This window comes from Trichogramma pretiosum, unplaced genomic scaffold (assembly GCF_000599845.2).
Source record: "Trichogramma pretiosum strain Unisexual culture from Peru unplaced genomic scaffold, Tpre_2.0 scaffold23, whole genome shotgun sequence".
In the NCBI taxonomy this organism is placed as follows: domain Eukaryota; kingdom Metazoa; phylum Arthropoda; class Insecta; order Hymenoptera; family Trichogrammatidae; genus Trichogramma; species Trichogramma pretiosum.
Window position 1 is genome coordinate 748,655 of NW_019641629.1, and position 18,742 is coordinate 767,396.

Here is an 18,742-nt window from a genome sequence, read left to right on the forward strand (position 1 = left end):
TATATGGCTCTGGTCTAGGTACTAGAGAGAAACTGCAGCAGCAGGCGCCGCTGCCGCGCGGGGTAATCGAGCACGACGGCCATATAAATCCTCGGCGTGGCTAGAATTTTACGGGCAACTTCTCGTCGGGGCGGCTCTGCGCGAGAGAGCTTTTAGCCTATTTAGATAGCTAGAGGGAACGAGAGTAGCAGCGGCAAAGAATGAATAAAAGCCAAGATTGATTCGACTCGTGTGCGACCGGTAATTAGATCGCTAGCTGATTGAGATACTGCCTCGTGCTACTGTTGCTTGGGGGGGATTTAGCGCGTATACGCGAATAGAGAGAAAGATGGTCGAGCAAAAAAAAAAAGGAGGAGAGTTTAAAGGGAGAAATGTATCGATATTGCAGCAGTTTCGCGCGCACACACATACACACATCGAGCGTGATCAATGTAGCAGCGGCTACTTATTTCTCTGGTCATTTTTCACGTTTTCCAAGGAAAGCCGGGACAACTTCTCTCTCTCTATATATCGATATATATGCTATATATACGAGCTCTCCTGCATTATATGGCCCGAGATTGAGCGCCGCGCGGCGCACTGCTGCGTAAAGCACGTATATAGTATATATATATATATATAGCAGTAGTATATATATACATCGTGTAAGCGCAAGCTCGGTATATACATCAGCCGACGCCCCTCTGCAGCAGCAGTAGAGCAGTTCCATGAGCAGCTAGTTCGATCGAAATGATTTTGCCTCGCGGAGCTCTGCTCGATTCTCTGGGCTGCTCAATGCTACTGTACATGTAACACGCGCTCGATCCCGAGAAACGAGAAGGAAATTAGCAGTGATAAGTTAGTAGGGTGCCGGGTATAATAGATAATACTGCTGGTGGTGGTCTCTAGGCCGCATGCGAGATGTGTGCGCGCAGCAACCGAATCGATTTCTCGTCGTCGTCGTCGTCGTCGCGCGAGGCCCAGAAATCTACATGTATGCCATTATACTCGAGTCGAGAGGGAGAGAGACAGAGAACGGCTCACAAAGAGATCGTTGGCCGACGCGATAAAGACGAGAAGTAGCTATAGCTGCCTGCCAGACAAAAACAACATGCATACACCACCGCCTAGCGCTGCGTGCCAAGTATTACACGGTATACCTCGATACAATATGTAAACACAGACGACGACGACGGCAAAGGCGTGACTTAAAAGCTCGCTACGTCTACTGCGGCGAAAAGCAACACCAGCAGCGAGCGAGATATCCGATAAAAGATTGTTCGACACTCGGCGAAATTAAAAAAGAAGACACGCGCGGAGTTTCGGCCAAGTAGTGGTAGTAGTAAAGCTCGAGCTGGTCAGTCTAGAGAGAGAGAGAGAGAGAGAGAGAAAAAGAGAGAAGGAGTGAGTTGCTGCTGCTGCTACATGGAGCTCGCCGCGGGGTTGGTGGTGGTACACGCGCGGAAGGAAGAAGCAATACACGAACTGCGAGTATTGGTATATGTATAAAAAAAAAAAGGAAGAGGAAGAGAGGAAAAAAAAATACGAGAGAGAGAGAGACACGGTCGATACAGCGAATCACACCAAATGGACAAAACCAACAGACTCAAAGAAAAAGATTTCTTCTTCTTCTCGTCGAGTAATCTCGCCATAGCAGCTCCTGGAGGCGCCCCTATGTGCCCTTTCTCTCACTCACTCTCTCTCTCTCTCTGCGAGTTCCTCTTTTCTCTGTCTATACCGCGCCGAATTACATTGTGCGATACGACACGCGGGACGCAGCCTTTCACCCCATACACACATACGGACTATTTCTCGTTCGATCCTACACACGCACACAGGCGGTTGGCTCTCTTCTTCTCGGCTCTCGTGGCGCGGCTTTATGTACGGCATCGACAATAATACGGATACGTGCAGCAGCAGCGGTAGCATTTGCTCCATTTCCAAGCGATGCGAGATTCGCGATCGTGCGGCTTGTGAAATCTCTCGCAGCGGCAGCAGCAGCGGTAGCGGATAAATACGCGCTACACGTATCGCTGGAGCTCTCTTATGTATAGTATCTATATACCTAGGCTAGCAACATCGAAAGAGGGATTGATTTCTATTAATTCAGAGCCATTGATTGCTTATCGGCGCCGGGAGCAAATCTATCTCTTCCTCTTCACTCTCTCTCTCGGCTCTCTCTCTCTTTCTCTTTCTGTTTGCTTCGGTATATATAGAGAGAGAGAGAGAGAAGCCGTCTGTGCTGCTGCACCGACGCCGCGAGATTCCCATTCATGGCCAACCAACTGTACGCTACATTTGAGAACTCAAAAGCCGCTACTGCCGCTGCCGAGAGTGATTCTTTCAGCGATTTTCGCTTCTCTCTTTCGCCGCGCGGCAGGCATGCATGAAGCAAGCAAGCAGGTTCGAGTACGTTAATGAGATTATAATAGACGCCGAGAGCTCGAGTTTTTCTTCTCTTATATGCTACTTCTGAAAGTGCGGATATTTTTTCCCCCGTTTGTGCAGTGCTCTCTGTTACTTATATTCTTTAGCGCGGAATTTCTGCTGCTGCTTGATGCTGCTTCGCCTTTGAACTTATATATTATATATTTTCGAGAACAGCAGTAGCAGCAGTAGCGGCGAATGTTTTGAAAGCCCTGCTGCTGCTGCTGCCGCTGCTGTGTGTATACGTATATTTTCTGCCCCCGTTCGGGCTCGTGCACACGCGCGCGTTCGCGAATCGAAAGTGAATGAACTGTAAACGGCGTGCAGTAGTACATGCTGTGTACGGAGTTTTAGTTTTGCGCCGCGTAATATGGTCCTCTCTCTCTCTCTCTCGGTACTAGTGGTCAGAGAGCCGCTGAAGTAGCAATGATTCACTAAATTGCACTTACAGGTCAAAATTTTCTATCCGGTTAACGTCGAGTAGTGGGTGTGCGGCAACTTTGTGTCAACTGTATCAATTATTAAAGTAGTTGCAGCGTCCATTCGAACGAATAAAAGTTTAATTCTCACAAACGAAATTCAAGCTCTACTCATATATAGTATATTTTCTTACGCACGCGGCGAAGTGTTTCGAGCGATCAATATTTAACGTCCGTCGGAGAGCTCTCGATATCAATTCGCCTGACTTTTTTTGCGCCCAGAAGCGACGCATATTTTTGTGCATCTCGCATCGAGTAACATAAATTGTATCATTTTTCAACGTATCAAGCGCGTTTTCTATTGTTTGCAGTGCACACATACACACAACTGCAGTGTTGTACTGCAGCACAGTGCGAGCTTTAGCTTGTGACTTATACAGTCCGCTCGCGCGCGCGCGCGCTCAAGAATTTTCTTGCTTCAACACACAGCACCTGCAACTGCTGCTGCTGCGAGAGAGGAAAAAAAGAGTGTACATTCATGTATAAAAGCGAGCAATGTTCACGAATAAATAAAGCAGGACAAGCAGCAGCAGCAGCCAACGCGCGGAGCTGAATAAAATTTTCAATTCTCAAGAAAACCACGGCCCCATTCGTGTGTACGTATGTATATATAGCATCTAGTATGTAGGAGATGCAACAACAACAGTAGCAGTAGCAGCAGCAGTAGCAGCAGTAGCAGAGGTAGCAAAAGAAGAAGAAGAATAAGAAGCAGTAGCAGCAGACGTGGCACGTTCGCGTGGGACGTAAGCGTTACCCTCTTTTCACTCTCTGGGGTGACATAAAGTAGCCACTGGCTATACACCCGCGCGCTTGCCTGCCCTGCATGCATGGCCGGCCATTGCAACGAGAAAAGAGCAAAAGTTTTTTCTCTCTCTTTCTCTCTCGGCTGCTGCTGCTTCGTCTTCTGCTTCTTCTTCTTTCTCGTTTTTCCTCCCACTAGTCTTTTTACCTTCTCTCACTTGCTGCTGCTGCTGCTGCTGCCTAGTGCTGCAACGTACATACACAGTGCGCGCCGCGACGTATGTATGCCAACGCGCCCCGTCGTGGGCGCATGTATTCTTTAACAATGATGTGCCAGGCTAGCCTAGCTCTTGCTGCTGCGGTTGCTGCGAGATGAATGAAAATCAGTCTCGAGCCTCTGGCTTCTCTCTCATGCGTGGCATGTAACGCGAGCTGTAGCGTGTAGCGCAGCAAGGCTATCGGTTTTTATTCCTAGCGCCTTTTCGCCGCGTATATACATTTAAAAAAAACAACAACGTACGTATTATGCGCTGCAGCTAGAGATAAAAATACAAAAAAAAAAAATACAAGTCTTTGCGCCTCGAGAGATAACGATTTGGGTAACGTGGCAAGTGCACGCGCGCCGCCCCGCTATACGGAAATGCTTTTTTACGATAACGCACAAAGAAGCGCGCGCGCGCGCGTAGATACAACGTCGAGCTGCTAGGGAAAATCAATGGAGGCGCAGTGAAATTGTTTCGGGAAATATATAATGGAGCAGCTCGTCGCACGCAACGACGACGAAAACTGTTTACATGCAGACGCGTTTGTAAGGAGGAGATTCTATTTTCTATGCGTCGTTGTAAGGTATATTTCGATTGAACTAACAAAGCCACCGTCGTTTTCGAGACGTTAAATTTTCGAATATAAATATAGTTATTATTATTACACACACATACACACACGACCGTTGTTTGATCAGTCAAAAGCTATTAAAGCTCGAGGCATAATTTGACAAAATCGCCGAGGATGTGTACGACCACGACGAACAGCTGTACTTTGGTATTTATGGGCGAGTGAGCTGTAGTACGCGCGAAGGGCTCGCTCGCGTACCTTCGCCCGAATTTAAATTATAAATCAGAAGCTAAACAAAGAGAGAGAGAGAGAGCCCTGACCAGGGATGACGAGGGAGCGCCGGCCGAGAGTCGAAGCTTCTACTATCTACTGCTATGTAGTCGGAGCGCCGCAGTCTCGCGCGTATATCGAGCGATAGACAGCCGCGACTATTGCACCCTGGAGACACCGCACATCTCTCTCTCTCTCTCTGTCTCTAGTCGTCGTCGTTGAAAATTGCGTCGACGTTGCGTTGTAGCTATTCGCGCGGCTTCGACTGCGCTGCGAAGTACGCGTTTGGAGGCTGCTACCTATAATATACTTGCACATAAGGATAACAGAAGAGTTACTTTAATATAATGTAATAATGGCTCTTATTCCTATAACTTTGCTTTTTCACTTATGGTTTCGTGAAATTCAGACACGCGCCATCTAGCGGCACCTCTGGTACTATTTGATCTTTTGCTTATAATATACGGTTGAGGCGTACTTGGCGTATCAGAAATGTCTCGTTACGTTATGTATTGAGCGCATTTCCAGGGCTCCAATTTATAACATCTATTAAAAATTTAAAGTATATTATCGTTTCAAATCGGTTCTCGATCGAGAATAATCTGTCCCTTCGAATTACGTGATACACTTGCTTCGTGTATATGATCCAATTGAATGTACCAAGAGTACACACACGACTCTGCAACGTAAAATTCTGCGTGCGTCTGTGTGTCGCGTGTGGTGCAGGACGCCAATGGTCGAGTCTAGCGACGACCAGAAGTTCTTGCATATCCATCGGATTGCAAGTGTACGCACACAGACTCGCACACATGCACTCAAAGGACAACGACTTCTCTTCTCTCTCTCTCTCTGCACTTCTTCTACTTCTTCTTCTTCTTCTTCTTCTTCTCGAGTCTTCTTTTTCTCCGTGTCCGATGTGAACGATCGAATTTTTTTCCTCGCCCAGCGCATCTCTCTAGTTTTAGATCCCGCGGGGAAGATTTTTTTCCTTCGCGCGATTGCGCCATGTATTTGTGCTCTCCGTCTCTCTCTCTCTCTCACTCTCTCGGCATCGCGATCAGGTCTGTTACTTTTTTTTTGTTCTCGTGCTCAGCGCGCACACGTCTCCGCCGCCTTGTGGGATTATTTCTCTCTCTCTCTCTCTCTCTCTCACTCGATTCCGTGCCGGGCTTTCCTCGAAGTGCAGTAGCAGCAGCCATTGTTACGTATATCACTCTCAGGGGCAGTACTGCAGCTACTTCGAGGAAAGCAGCCGCGTTAGTTACGTAGTCTCGACCGCAACGACGGGTTTATCTAATTAATAATATAACTCGAACTTCCGATCGAGCCATATAGTGTCAAAACTCGACGTGACCTCGCGTCGGACGCACGTGTCTGAACGTCGCCCAATCGTAATTCATTCGCGACGACGGCGCAGGCCCATAAATTCGATGCCAAGTTCATCGACATCGACGTGGCAGACAATCATAATTGCGCGATAAAAGACGACGACGACGACGACGACGACGACGACGACGACGACGACGTGGAGCGCCATATGCGCATCGTCGATGCTTTTATTATTCCTGTGCGTCGAGTCATCCGCGCAAAATTTAACGATTTTCAAAAGTTTATATATTCTCCTCTGGCCCGGACGAGGTAACGGGGCAATAAAAAATCGTCTTTATTCCCCAAGTGTAAAAAAGTTCATTCGACCTGCATGGCAGCACACCATATCGGTCGCTCAAGATACATAAAAGCGAAGAAAAGTCGAAAAAAAAAATCCCTAACGCAGCATATCATTGTGTCCGCGCGCGCGCGCCTTATTCGAAACTCGTCGCACGCGCCGCCGCGGAATCACTTTTTCTCTCACGTATGTATAAAAGCGCAGAGCAGCGTCGTCCTCTTCCAAGATTTTTAGACTCGTCTGTAAGAAAACGACGTCGTCTATATTTATACTTAACGAACTCGTTAAGAGGATGTCTTTACGCCTTTTACGGGCGCGTAATAGCTCGAGCCCGCGCGCGCGTGTTGAATTAAGACAAGGATGCGCGCGCACGCCTCATCAAATATATATACACTACAGCGCTCGCTCGACTTTGTAGCTTCGCCACGGGATTTTCGCGATGTCTTTTTTTTTTTTAACTCGAATGCTTTTACAATATAACGAGCCGCATAAATATACCGAGCACTTTTCATTAAAATCCAATTCTCTCTCTCTCTATACACGTTGAAGTGGAAGCGACCCCGTAATAACATAAAAAAGTTTAAAGCGAGTCCGAGGTTAAGGCCGCGAAAGCTCGAGAGCGTCAAGGTATAGAAAACGTAACTATTATATATAGAACCAAAAGGTATATCCCCGGACGACGAGTCTGCGATTTTGCGTACTTATCAAGGCACCGCAGACGCCTCAAAGATTCATATAATACACGCAGCTCTTCTCGTGTGTGTGTCATTGAAATCGTCCCGCGTCGTTATATTATTATACAGCAGCGGAGACGACGTATCTTACCATGGTTGACTTTATATATTCCTCGAATGACGACGACGAAGATGTTTGGCAAGAAAAGTACATATAGTTACGACGAGCCGCTCGTAAATCTAACAAAGTTAGCTCTCGTTGCAGCTTGCGAACGTTGATTAATATGCAATCGCTCGCGAGGATCGTCGTTTCCCAGCCCGTGTATGTATGAAAAGGAGAAATATCGTCATCCTGAATGGAAGCTAATACGACGTTTTATTAGCCAGTTACAGGGACGACAGTAATAATGACGCTATATACGCCGTGTATAGCGGATGACATATCTATTTGACCGCGTCTATATAACGAAGCAACAGTAGCTAATGTTGCGACATTTCGAATTTGTGTTTGCAATCGCAAGCGGCGCAACGTACGTATAGTAATACCGCGATATCTAACCGATTTTTCCAAGGCATTTAACTCATCTGTCTGATTCGGCGGCGGCGCAAAAACGAAATGACATTACTATATAGCACATAGATAGGCTACCGTCGGCCGGGGACCGAAAACGACCGCGTCGACGATCCGACGGGGTGAGAAGAAAAAAGAGATGAAGAAGAAGAAGAGCAGCGGCGAAGATGAAGCGAAGAAGAGAGAGAGAGAGCGAGAGATAGATAGAATTGGAGCCGGGGGTGCTGCGAGCGCCGGGGATAGAGAAAAGGCCAATGATAAGAAATATGAAAGAGGCATATCCCGTACGCCTCGTGAGTTCATAATCCACAATGCTCCGCCGCCGTCGTCGTGTGCTTAACGGCCCGAAATGGACACCTTATCTCTTTCTCTCTCTCTCTATCGTGCGGAGAGGAGAAAGCATTGAAAGCCGGAGCTCGAGCTATATATATGCCCGAGCGGCTATAAGGAATTGTCGTCAAGCCAAGGCCACCACGCCGCGAGACTTTATCGCGGCGCACGATGTGCATGTATATACAGTAAGTCGGAATCACATAAGAGAAAAAGAATGTTGAATTGCACGAGCATATAAATATGTGTGTTATATTATAAGTATGTACGCAAAAGAGTCGCTATATACAGCGCAGATGAGACAAGTCCTTTGTCTTTCTCTGACTCGAGGTCGTGTGCAGTGCGTGCCTACATACTACTCCGCGCGAACAGATAGCCGCCTCCCTCCTTGCCTGCCTGCCTCTGTATATAATATGCCCGAAGCAGCAGCAGCAGCAACGTCATCCTCATCGTCGTCGTCTCAAGCCCTTGATTATGTCGTCGTCGTCGCGAGCGGCGGAGCTTCGTCGTAATTTATCTCTCCGCGCGAGAGCCTTCCTATACACATCTATATAGGTATACGCGATAACAATTCCGTACGCGCCTCGCGAAGCTTTTGAGGAAAAAAAGGCCTATACACTGAGAAGAAGCTGCTGCTGCTGCTGCTGCTCGCGGGAGACGTCGTGTGAACAAATGCTGTACGCGCAGCCCGTTACTATATACTGTTGTCGCGCAACATTCAATTATGCACAAGTGCGCAACAGCAGCAGCAAACGGACGTTGCTGCACACACACATACACACAACAGGCCTTTTAATTACGTTTTTTTGTTGTCGTTGTTGTTTACTTCTCGGCCTCGCCGAGTTTTATACTCGGAGCTGCTGTATAGCTGCCACACGAACACGCGTAAAGTTCCATCGTTCATTCTTCGCGAGTAAATAATGCCAATCCGAGATCATATATAAATGATGGCAGCTACCCTGCGTTTACTTCTGTATAATAATGACGATGCTCCGCGTGCTGCCAGTGCCGCAAATGAAAAAGACTTCGACGCCGTATGTAATAAAACTCATTCTCGTGGCTCGCGAGCGATATAATGTTTATAATTCGTACAACACACACACGCGCGCGCGCTCGCGGCAGGTAATCTCGATCTCCTCGCGGGCGCGAGTAATTTTTAACGGGTGGCTTTCACACGCGCAGATATATAGTATATATAGTAGGTATGCAGAAGCGCTATACCCACAAAGAGCGAGAGACGGGGGTCACGGGCCTTTGTATTTTTTTAATCGAACTCTCCTCCGGGTCCGACCGCGAGACCGCAAAGAGTTAACGTACTTCGAGGTATATACGCGCGCCGCCACCACCACCGCGCCTAGACTGTGCAGCGTTATATACCGCTGCTCATGCCGCGAGTATAGAAGGAGGAAGAGGGAAAAAGAAAGTGAGAAGAAAAGAAAAATAAAACGAGGAAGTATCTCTCCTCTCTTCGGTCTGCCGTTCGATGGGGTAAGAAATTTGATTATCTCTCTTTCTTTCTCTCTCTCTCGGTGCGGTTCACGCGCGGAGCCGAAGAGAAAGGCCAATGGCTCGCGCGCGCGTTTCTATTAAGAGCTGTTGCTGCTGCTGCGAACGCGTCGAGGAGAAGATACAGGCCTCGCGAACTCTACTCTTTCTCTCGCGCGCTCGCCTCTGGGAACTCCGCTACTAGTGTACAGGCAGTATAGGATAGGTATATATTGCAACACGCTCGGCGAAAAGTTAAGCAGCCTGTGTAACCTGTTTGTACGACCGCACTGGATAAACATGCTCGGTACTGCGCAGTCTTACTCTTTTTCTATCTCTCTCTCTCGCTGGTATACACATTTTGCAAATATATATACAGCAGCAGTGGTGCTGCACTCGTATAATATACAAACTTTGTTTTTCCATGATATACACACACAGAGCTCAGGCCACAGCGCCGAGACTACCAGACGCGAAAATAATTGAGCGAAAAGTTCAATGTTTCCGGTATGTGTATATAGCGTATAATACCAAACTGAGCCGCTGATGGATTTGCATGTGCCGCGCGTATGTGATCGAAATAATAGCCGCTGCTGCTGTAAAGTCGCGTATGGCATGTATAATATACACACGTTAATGCATTTTGATTACGCATCTCGTGTGTGTGTATAATGACACTTTTCGCGTCGAAGGCGAATCGGCGTCGAGCGAGCGAGAAAAATCTTGCATGTGCAGAAAAACGATTACCGCGCAGCCGCGTGCAGAGCGCGCGAATATCATCGACGCGTATGTGCGTGTGCATGGATCGCGAAAGCGAGTGAGAACGATCCAAGAGAGCAAGGCCAAATTACAGTAATTCATGCCCTATTATTTTTACTCGTGTGTAAGCAAGTGCGTTATATATTTGTCACGCAAAATAAACACAAACATCCTTTTTCTCATGGCATGCGGCGATCGAGGCGACTCTGCTTCTGCGAACTTCATTTTACAATCCAATACGATTTTCATCCGAGATCCTGTATCATCATCGTCGTCGTCGTACGCAGACGGACGCGTGTATATATGCGAGCTAACGTGCGTATAATTTTATGCCTTCGAATGGCTGCTTTATATCGCTGCCACGATTCTCGCGGTGCAACAAAAATGCAACGATATATATACGTTATAAAGCTGCTCGTGTCTGCCTACCTTCTCCTCTTTGGTTAATTATAACGATCCGTGACGTCCTAATTCGTGCAGCCCGCACTTCTCTCTGATGGGTGTAATTTAAAGAAAAATCATTGAAATTCAAGGCTGAAATTGCGATTTCAAATTTTGTCGCTTGGTGTCTGCGTGATGGATCTGGATGATTGTTCAGGGAGAACGTGAAATCAATGTACTTTGTTATCATTTTATTGACTTACAATTAATAATTTGCTTTATTATTCAGAAAAAATTTATTAATTTATAAACATTATTTTTACACGCGTTCATGAGACACTATTATGTTTCGACTTACAATGAATTTTCAGACTACTATTATGTTTGAATACTTTTCTACATAAAACACATGGATATCTTATGCCTTTATGCGCAATATCAATATGGATTCTGAGCGAATCCTTTGTTGAGAATGTCTTGTGACATATATCACATTTTGGTGCAAGTTTACGATGAACTGAATCGATGTGTGTTTTGAGATGATGTTTACGTGAAAATGTCTTTTCACATACATCGCATGCATATCTGATACGATTGTGCACGTATTTCATGTGGACCTTGAGAATATCATTATTTGCGAATTTTTTCTCGCAAACATCACACGCATATGCGACATCATTATGCACCACATCGATATGGACTTTGAGATAGCTCTTATACTTGAACTTTTGTCCGCATGTGTCACACATATGGGTGATACCATTATGAAACCGATCGATGTGGGTTTTAAGACTGCTTTTATACTTGAAGTTTTTTCCGCATGTATCACACATGTGGGTGATACCATTATGCAACTCATCGATGTGAATTTTGAGTTGACCTCTTCGTGTAAAAGTTATTCCGCAAGTGTCACATCTATGAGTGATTTTATCATGCACCGTACTAATGTGGACTTTGAGAGTACTCTTTGTTAAAAATGTCTTGTGACATATATCACATTTTGGTGCGAGTTTATTATGAACTGAAGCGATGTGTGTTTTGAGATAATGTTCACGTGAAAATGTCTTTTCACATACATCGCATGCATATATGATACGATTGTGCACGCTATTCACGTGGATTTTAAGATTACTTTTAGTTGTGAATTTTTTCCCGCATATATCACACGTATGTGCGATACCATTATGCACCACATCAATGTGAGTTTTGAGAGCATTTTTTCGTTTAAAAATTTTTCCACATGTTTTACACACGTGGATGCTACTGGCTTGGGTTGTATAAAGCTGTACTTTGAGTCCATGTTGATGATCAGACTTTTTAGTATTTCTGTTTTTTTTATCTCGATCGATAAGTTCACAGTCAAATTTCAAATTCGATTCTGCAGCAACTTCACAAACAATTTCTTTTTTCACTTCCCCAGGAGGTTCTTTTTTTATAACGTTTAGAGTTTTATCATCACTACCTTTTACATTCCACAAGTGATTTGGAGAATCAGTTATTTTAACATCTGACAAACCAATATTGGGCTTGACGTCTTCACATTCAACGACTACTTCCACTTCCTCATCCATTTCACTTCCATGATCTTCTTCATATTTTCGGAGAATATGGTTCTGTTAAAAAATTAATACTCTCAGAGAATTTTCATTAAAAAAATAAACTATACACAATGATTTAAATATAATTATTAAATCTTACTGAATTTTTTTGCTGGAATGGTAAGAATTGGAAGCTCTTATGATCGGGTTTCTCGTCAATCATTTCACTATCATTTTCAACACGCAAAACATCTCTAGGCTCCTCTTTCACTCTGAAATAACCTCAATGAAATAAATTTTTTTTGATTCAAATTAATATTTTTACAACTTCATTTTCATGAAGTAAAAATTACCTGGTGGCACAATTAAGTATGTCACTGGATTCCATCGTTCTCTCGTGGAATTTCGATAACAATTAACCTCTCCGTGATGATTTCACCTATAAAACTAACCAAACACGAAAATACTGGCTAGAAGCGATGTGCTCTCTGCTCGCTATATCTCGGAAAACTGTGTCTGTGTGAAGAGCTCCGGCTTATGCTCGATCAGCTCCGTGTAGCTTAGCGCAATGGTATGCGCGGCAAAATACCGTATTAGGCAAACGCACGGAGGTCATAGGGCGACACACGATGTAAACAAAAGAATGAGTATAGCAATATGTTCTTGTCCAGCCTTTCCGTGTATATGACTTAAATTTAAGGTAATCATATTTATGAATTGTATGGTATAATTTCGAAGTTATCAATATTAACGGAGTAAAATTAAGTCATTACAATTACATCATAAAATTGAAAAAGTGACAAGTATGGTATGGTAAAAATTTCAATAGCGATTTTAGCCTCGTTAATTTTGAGGATTTTTTTTATAGAATTTCTCACATACGCGTCATATACTTTAATTGCGGGGCTCGCAAAAATTCCAAATGAATTCGAGTACTGCCAAGAGAGAGATAATACGCACGCAAAAGAGATCAATTCCTGCAGAGCTATATATACATGTAACTTCAGCCTCGCCGTGTCTTTTTCTGTTCGCCCATCGACCCATCGACCGTACGGGCTACTTCGTCGAGCTTTTCAAACTTTTTAAATTGTTCTTTTCTTTCGAAAGAGATAAAATACAACGCCTAGCAACGAGATTCCATTCGCGTATTATATATCCCTGGACCTTATATACATCGAACGTTGAAACGGCAAAGAGGCGAGAGTCACTTCGCCGAGTGTCTGTATCGTGGAAAAGTACCATCCCACTATTTAGTCCGATGAATTTAATTGAGTTTTCACCGCCACGGCCACAAACGTATCGAATACTTTCGACGTTGTTCGACTGTAAAATTTAAACTCGCGCTGAAAAATGCGACGTTTGATATCTTAACAGACGGTATATATACGAGCGAGAGTTTAAAAGCCGAAACAATAGAACGTGAGAGAGTATCTGTCTAACGATGATAGCTGCCTAATTTATTCGAAAAACTCCGTGAATTATGTCGGGGTTTGAAGAAGCAACGAAAAATATGGGATGCGAGCGGAAAAACCAAGGCCCATAATCATCCAGTGTACTCGTATAGTTACAGAAGCATATCCCTGCGCACTTCTGGTCTGGAAGGAAGTGTATTGTACGCGGTGCTCGGCGGTCGTAATTGAAACTCGTGCATGAAAATACTCGCAGAAAGGAAAGAAAAAAAAATCATAAAACGTGAGAATACGAGATCGACGTCTTCGAGTCAATAAGTCATTCGAAAGATGTAAGTTGCTGCAGTTCTCGTTCGAGACCGATCGTTCGCTCCGCGTTTCAAAAAGAAGCGTATACAAAACGCAGACGGAAATAAGTAAAATTGCATGGCTTTACGCAGTATAAAGAGGAAGCGATGGACGTACTTTTTTCAACCGCGCGCACCCGGTAACTAGCGAATTTAGTTGTTCTTTTTTTTTCTCAGAGAATCGTGATCGTTAAATTATCCTTTGTGAAAATATATACACGATTTACAAAACTTATGTGTCATTATAATTCTATACGTACTCGACGAGCGCCAAAGTTATTCACGTATTCATCAACTCCTTTTCGGAAAACACGGATAGATAGAGAGTACCATATATACCATAAAGAGTATGAAACAATCCATAAAATCAACACGCATAAAACAGCCCTGCGTGTGCCTGGGAAATTATTCACTCGCGCGTATGGAATCTATGCGTATGATATTGCGTGCTGCTGCATATGGCTTCGAAAATCCGCAATGAATAATTAAACGATTTCCCCGGCTTTTCCCATGCGAACTTAATCAAAAGTCGAAAATAAACTCTCTGCACCTCAGACGCCGTATATATATCTGTGCGCGCACAGTTCTGCGTATGCCGCCGTCCCGAAACTTTATGCCAGATTGATGATTCTGAATTATCCGGGACGTATATACTCGGCTGTGGTGGTGGTGGTGGCAAGGGGTGCTGCTCTCTCTCTCTCTCTATCCCTAAAAAGTTGGAGCACGTCGAGGCATCAGGCAGCAGCATCAGGTTGCGAGACAGACAGGTCGCACCGCCGACGTAGCTACTGCTGTCTCTTCGTCATCGTCATTGTCGCGCGCGCGGCTCTGCTCTGCTCTGCTCTGCTCTGCGCCCCGGCTAAATTATTCGAGCCTTTGGCCCCCGCTAAGAGTATAAGAGCAGCAGCTCGTTTCTCATGATTTACTCGGGAGATATTCTCGCTGCTTTTACTTAAAGGCATATTTGACGCGCGGAAGAAGCGCCAGTATACACACTGTAAATAGCAGCAGCAGCAGCAGCAGCAGCAGCTCTTCTACGGGGCCGTGTCTGCGGGTCTATTTTTTCTCTTTCTGCTCGAAGCAGCATCGCGTCTTATATACATCGGGGTATTCGTGAATGTTTAAAGGGGCAATATTTCCCAGAGAGAGTGAGAGACGCCTCTGACTCGACAATCTCCTTTATTGCATAGAAAACAACGACGCACCCCGAGCTTATCTATTCGTTCTCTCTTTTTTTTCTCCATCTTCTTCTTCTTCTTCTCGACTGTACACGCGCTGGAGCATCTTAGCTGCTCTTATCCGGCGTAAGAGATGACATTTTTCATTTTCTCTCTTTTATTTTTGCCTTATCTCTCGTTCGCTCGCTCGCTCGCGTATGCGTTACAAAAGTATGAGACACACTACACGTATTATAGCGCGAAGCTTCGAAATTGAGAGATTGAGAGATTGAGAATGCATGTATAATACGGCGCAGAGAGAGAGAGAGAGAGAGAGAGAGAGAGAGAGAGTCCGGGCGCACGGCACACATTTACTGTCAGTCATTCATCAAGTTAGGTGTCGCCGTTTCGCGCGCCGAGCGCGTTATAATGCGAATAAAAGTGTCATTCGGCCGTTGCGCGCCCATATACACGAGTCGGGGACGACGAATTAGTTACGGAGCCAACGAGGGCTCGAATATAGAGGCCGATCTGCGCGACAAGATAAATGCGATTGCAGAGAGGGATAGAGAGAGAGAGAGAGAGAGAAAAGGCCTCTGATGTCTGTCCTGCTGCTGCTGCTGCTGCTGCTGCTGCTCGATCAAAGCCCTATGCGAAACGTTCATAATTTACAAAATGCAATCGAGCTCGTTGCCTACACACGCGTATGTATATCGTTTCGCGAAGCAAATGCAAATCCGATATCAGCTCGCATAGAGCAGCGTTAGACACATGTATATATATCGAGCGATACGCGTATATTACGCAGAGAGCTGGCGAGATATCGACGCGCGATAGCTATACGTATATACGCAGGAAAGAATGAGATTCGAGATATTACGAGCTTTAGTGCAGCTGTATAGTGTGCACCAACACGACTCGTTGTCAAATGCGTTTTTGCAGTTTCTCTATCCACTGCCGGTCGTCCGAGCTGAGATCGTTTAATATATACTCTACCGAGCTTATACACGCACGTGCAACGCATAATGCGAGCAGCTCGCAGCTGCAACGAAGAGAGAGAGAGAGAGAGAGAGAAAAAAGAACGACCGTCGATATACTACTTTTTTCCTTCTTCCTTCCTTTTTTTTTCATTTATGCCCACGGTAAAGTTGCGAGAGATATTATCCGAGGCTAGATTTTATGTGACGCGTTATATATCTATGAAAGCTCCGCGCGGGCGCGTACTGACCCCGATAATCTTGTATCAAAGGGACTTGACTTTTACACGATGCGGCGCTACAGAGCAGCCCTTGTGAAACCGATCGCCTTGCCACCCACGATACTCTTGACGGTATAATCATAAGCTGGATCCGCAGCTTCCGGATAAAAAGACGAGGGATTTAACACGATCTCGGTACGTTCGTTCGAGCTTGCGACAGTTAGACCATAAGAACGAGTAGTTCGTAGCTAATAAAGAAAGTATAACGAGCTTTTATCGAGCTTTTTGAGCAAAAATTGAGGTTTTAATGATCCGCGCGACGAGTGATTAAAAAATTCAGTGATTTTGCCGGGCTGCAGCTGAGAGGAGTACCGCGCGTCATTAGCAGGGCAAAAAAAATCGCAAACACGGCGTACATATATGTGTTTTGACGCGAGCGCGCCGAGCTTTTAGATGAAAAATTCAGGAAACGATTTGAGCGAGAATCGCGTACATATATGCAGAGCGAGAGAGAGAGAGAGAAAGAAAGAAGTAGTTCAGCGCGCGCGCCGGTAGAGAGAGAGAGAGAGAGAATAAAACACCGATGTCTTTAATAGTAAAACACACTCTAAAAGCAAGAAGAGAAGAGCAGAGAGAGAGAGAGAGAGGAAAAAAGAAAAGTCACGAGGGAATAGCAGATGAAAGGGTATATACTGCATACACACGGCGTGTATATAGCAGCAGCAGTGGGAGGATGTAAGTGCAGATCGTGCAACATGCATTATCGCCATTGTCCTTACACATCTTTTTACCCTATAGCCGTTGCGCACACGTATACACACACACACATATACAAAGCCGTGTACCATACAACAAGAGCCGCTTCTTGCATTTTTTACCGAAAGTGAAACTCGTTAAGTACCGACTGCTGCTACTGCTTGCCAGCTCGAGCAGTGGCAATGCTTATTCCACATTTCGTTCCTCTCTCGCATCCCCTTCTCGCTTCTTTTTTTATGTATTCCTTTTCTTCTCTCTCTCTCTCTCTCTCTCTCTCTTTCCCTCCTTCGCCTTTCCACTTTTTCGTTTCTCAAGAGCGCAGGCGAGCTTTTAACTACACCCGTTCACCAAGAGTACTTTCTTTGCGCTCGATTAAAATGCTGCTGCTGCTGCCTGTTGTTGTTGTTGTTGCTGCTGCTGCTGATGTTTTTTCCCATACTTTCAACCTTTTTCAGATGGATTCGCGTAGAGCTAATTTTTTCGCGAAGTAAGATTATGAATATAAAAGCAGGAATTGTAAGTCGATCTTGCTTTGTTAATTATAATGATTACACAAAACATTACGACAGTTATCCACACTGAGAGACCTTTTAGGATACCGTACTGTTCTGTCGCAGTGCAGCTACGTAAAATCTACTACTTTACTTTCTTTTATTTATGTTTCTGTGCCTCTGCGTTAATGCCATGGGCCATTAAAATACCCTGTTTGACCCTAGCGTTCGACTGGTGCGCTGATATAAGAATTGGACATTTTTTTGCCACTTGCGGATCAACGATACGCCATCTGTTGACGGAAATCAAAAAGCTCAACGTGATTTAGACAGAATTGACCCGATTAGAGTACGCAGCTCAGCGCGCGGAGCGCCTCTCTGCGTTACGCAGCATTTCACGAGTGCATTTTACACCATCGATAATAGACGTGAAATTTCGACAATCGGATGAATATCGCGTACCAGTAGGCGAGCAGAGAGGATGATGCCAATCATAAATCCGATGCACTCCATCGGCGTCGAAGCTACTACTACTACTACTACTATCGATGACACGTGTTAAACACCACCGAACTACCACCATTGTAAATGGCGGACACAAATTTATGCAAAACAATCGCTCCGAAGCAATTGACTCACTGCCGCCGCCGCCGCTGCGCCTCGTTGAAAACTATCGAAAGTCGATGTGTGTAATTGTAACGATCGTGTTGAAAGGCCGCGGCGATTGATAGGTGTGTGTCAAGCGCACCGCGCGCGTCTACGATATGGAAACGTGCGCGGGGACACTCGAAGCGTGGCGCGATGTGACAAAGTTCTGAGGGAGCACGTCTGGAATACGATACACACATGCGTTCAGTAAAATCGAATCGCTATATACATATTCAATAAGTGTCCACGTGCGGTTTCACCTCGATACACGCAGGTACTGCCATAAGCAGAAATTGGCGCCCCCAACTGAATGTATGACAAACGTGACTTTTTTTCGGGGGGGTTGGTTGAAAGTTTTCGACCAAATTTACTTATACTATGTTTTTTTTTTTAGCTGCGTTTCTACGCGCGAAAAATATAAATTGAGATCCGTATACATATAATACACGCGCAAAACTCCGTTATATAGAGATCGTTTGCGCGCGGTAAAAAATAAATATATGCCGGGCTTGTACTCTTCGAAGAAAAAGGCTTAACTCTTTTTCTAAAGCTCTTCTCGCTTTGTGTTTACGGATCAATAAACTGTGCAAAGTCTCTCTCTC

The 18,742-nt window shown here is 45.1% G+C and overlaps 2 protein-coding genes across 2 annotated transcripts in view; both read right to left on the bottom strand.

The window, feature by feature from the left end:
* The window catches only part of LOC106654839 (insulin-like growth factor-binding protein complex acid labile subunit), a 272,241-nt gene that overhangs the window by 169,488 nt on the left and 84,011 nt on the right, over positions 1-18,742 (bottom strand). The window lies entirely within an intron of this gene.
* Positions 10,919-12,622, bottom strand: LOC111693719 (zinc finger protein 62 homolog). Its single transcript, XM_023459172.1, has 3 exons — positions 12,488-12,622; positions 12,295-12,406; positions 10,919-12,209 (listed from the first exon to the last, which is right to left on the bottom strand). Exons 1-3 carry the CDS (start codon positions 12,520-12,522, stop codon positions 10,926-10,928), a joined length of 1,431 nt encoding a protein of 476 aa, XP_023314940.1. The 5' UTR covers positions 12,523-12,622; the 3' UTR covers positions 10,919-10,925.

Bases quoted from the DNA above. Each gene is read 5' to 3' on its own strand.
- LOC111693719 (XM_023459172.1), bottom strand. From the start codon at position 12,522: ATGGAATCCAGTGACATACTTAATTGTGCCACCAG. The intron at 12,407-12,487 runs GTAATTTTTACT...AGGTTATTTCAG, and splicing joins ATACTTAATTGTGCCACCAG to AGTGAAAGAGGAGCCTAGAG. The intron at 12,210-12,294 runs GTAAGATTTAAT...ATTTTTTAACAG, and splicing joins CATTCCAGCAAAAAAATTCA to AACCATATTCTCCGAAAATA.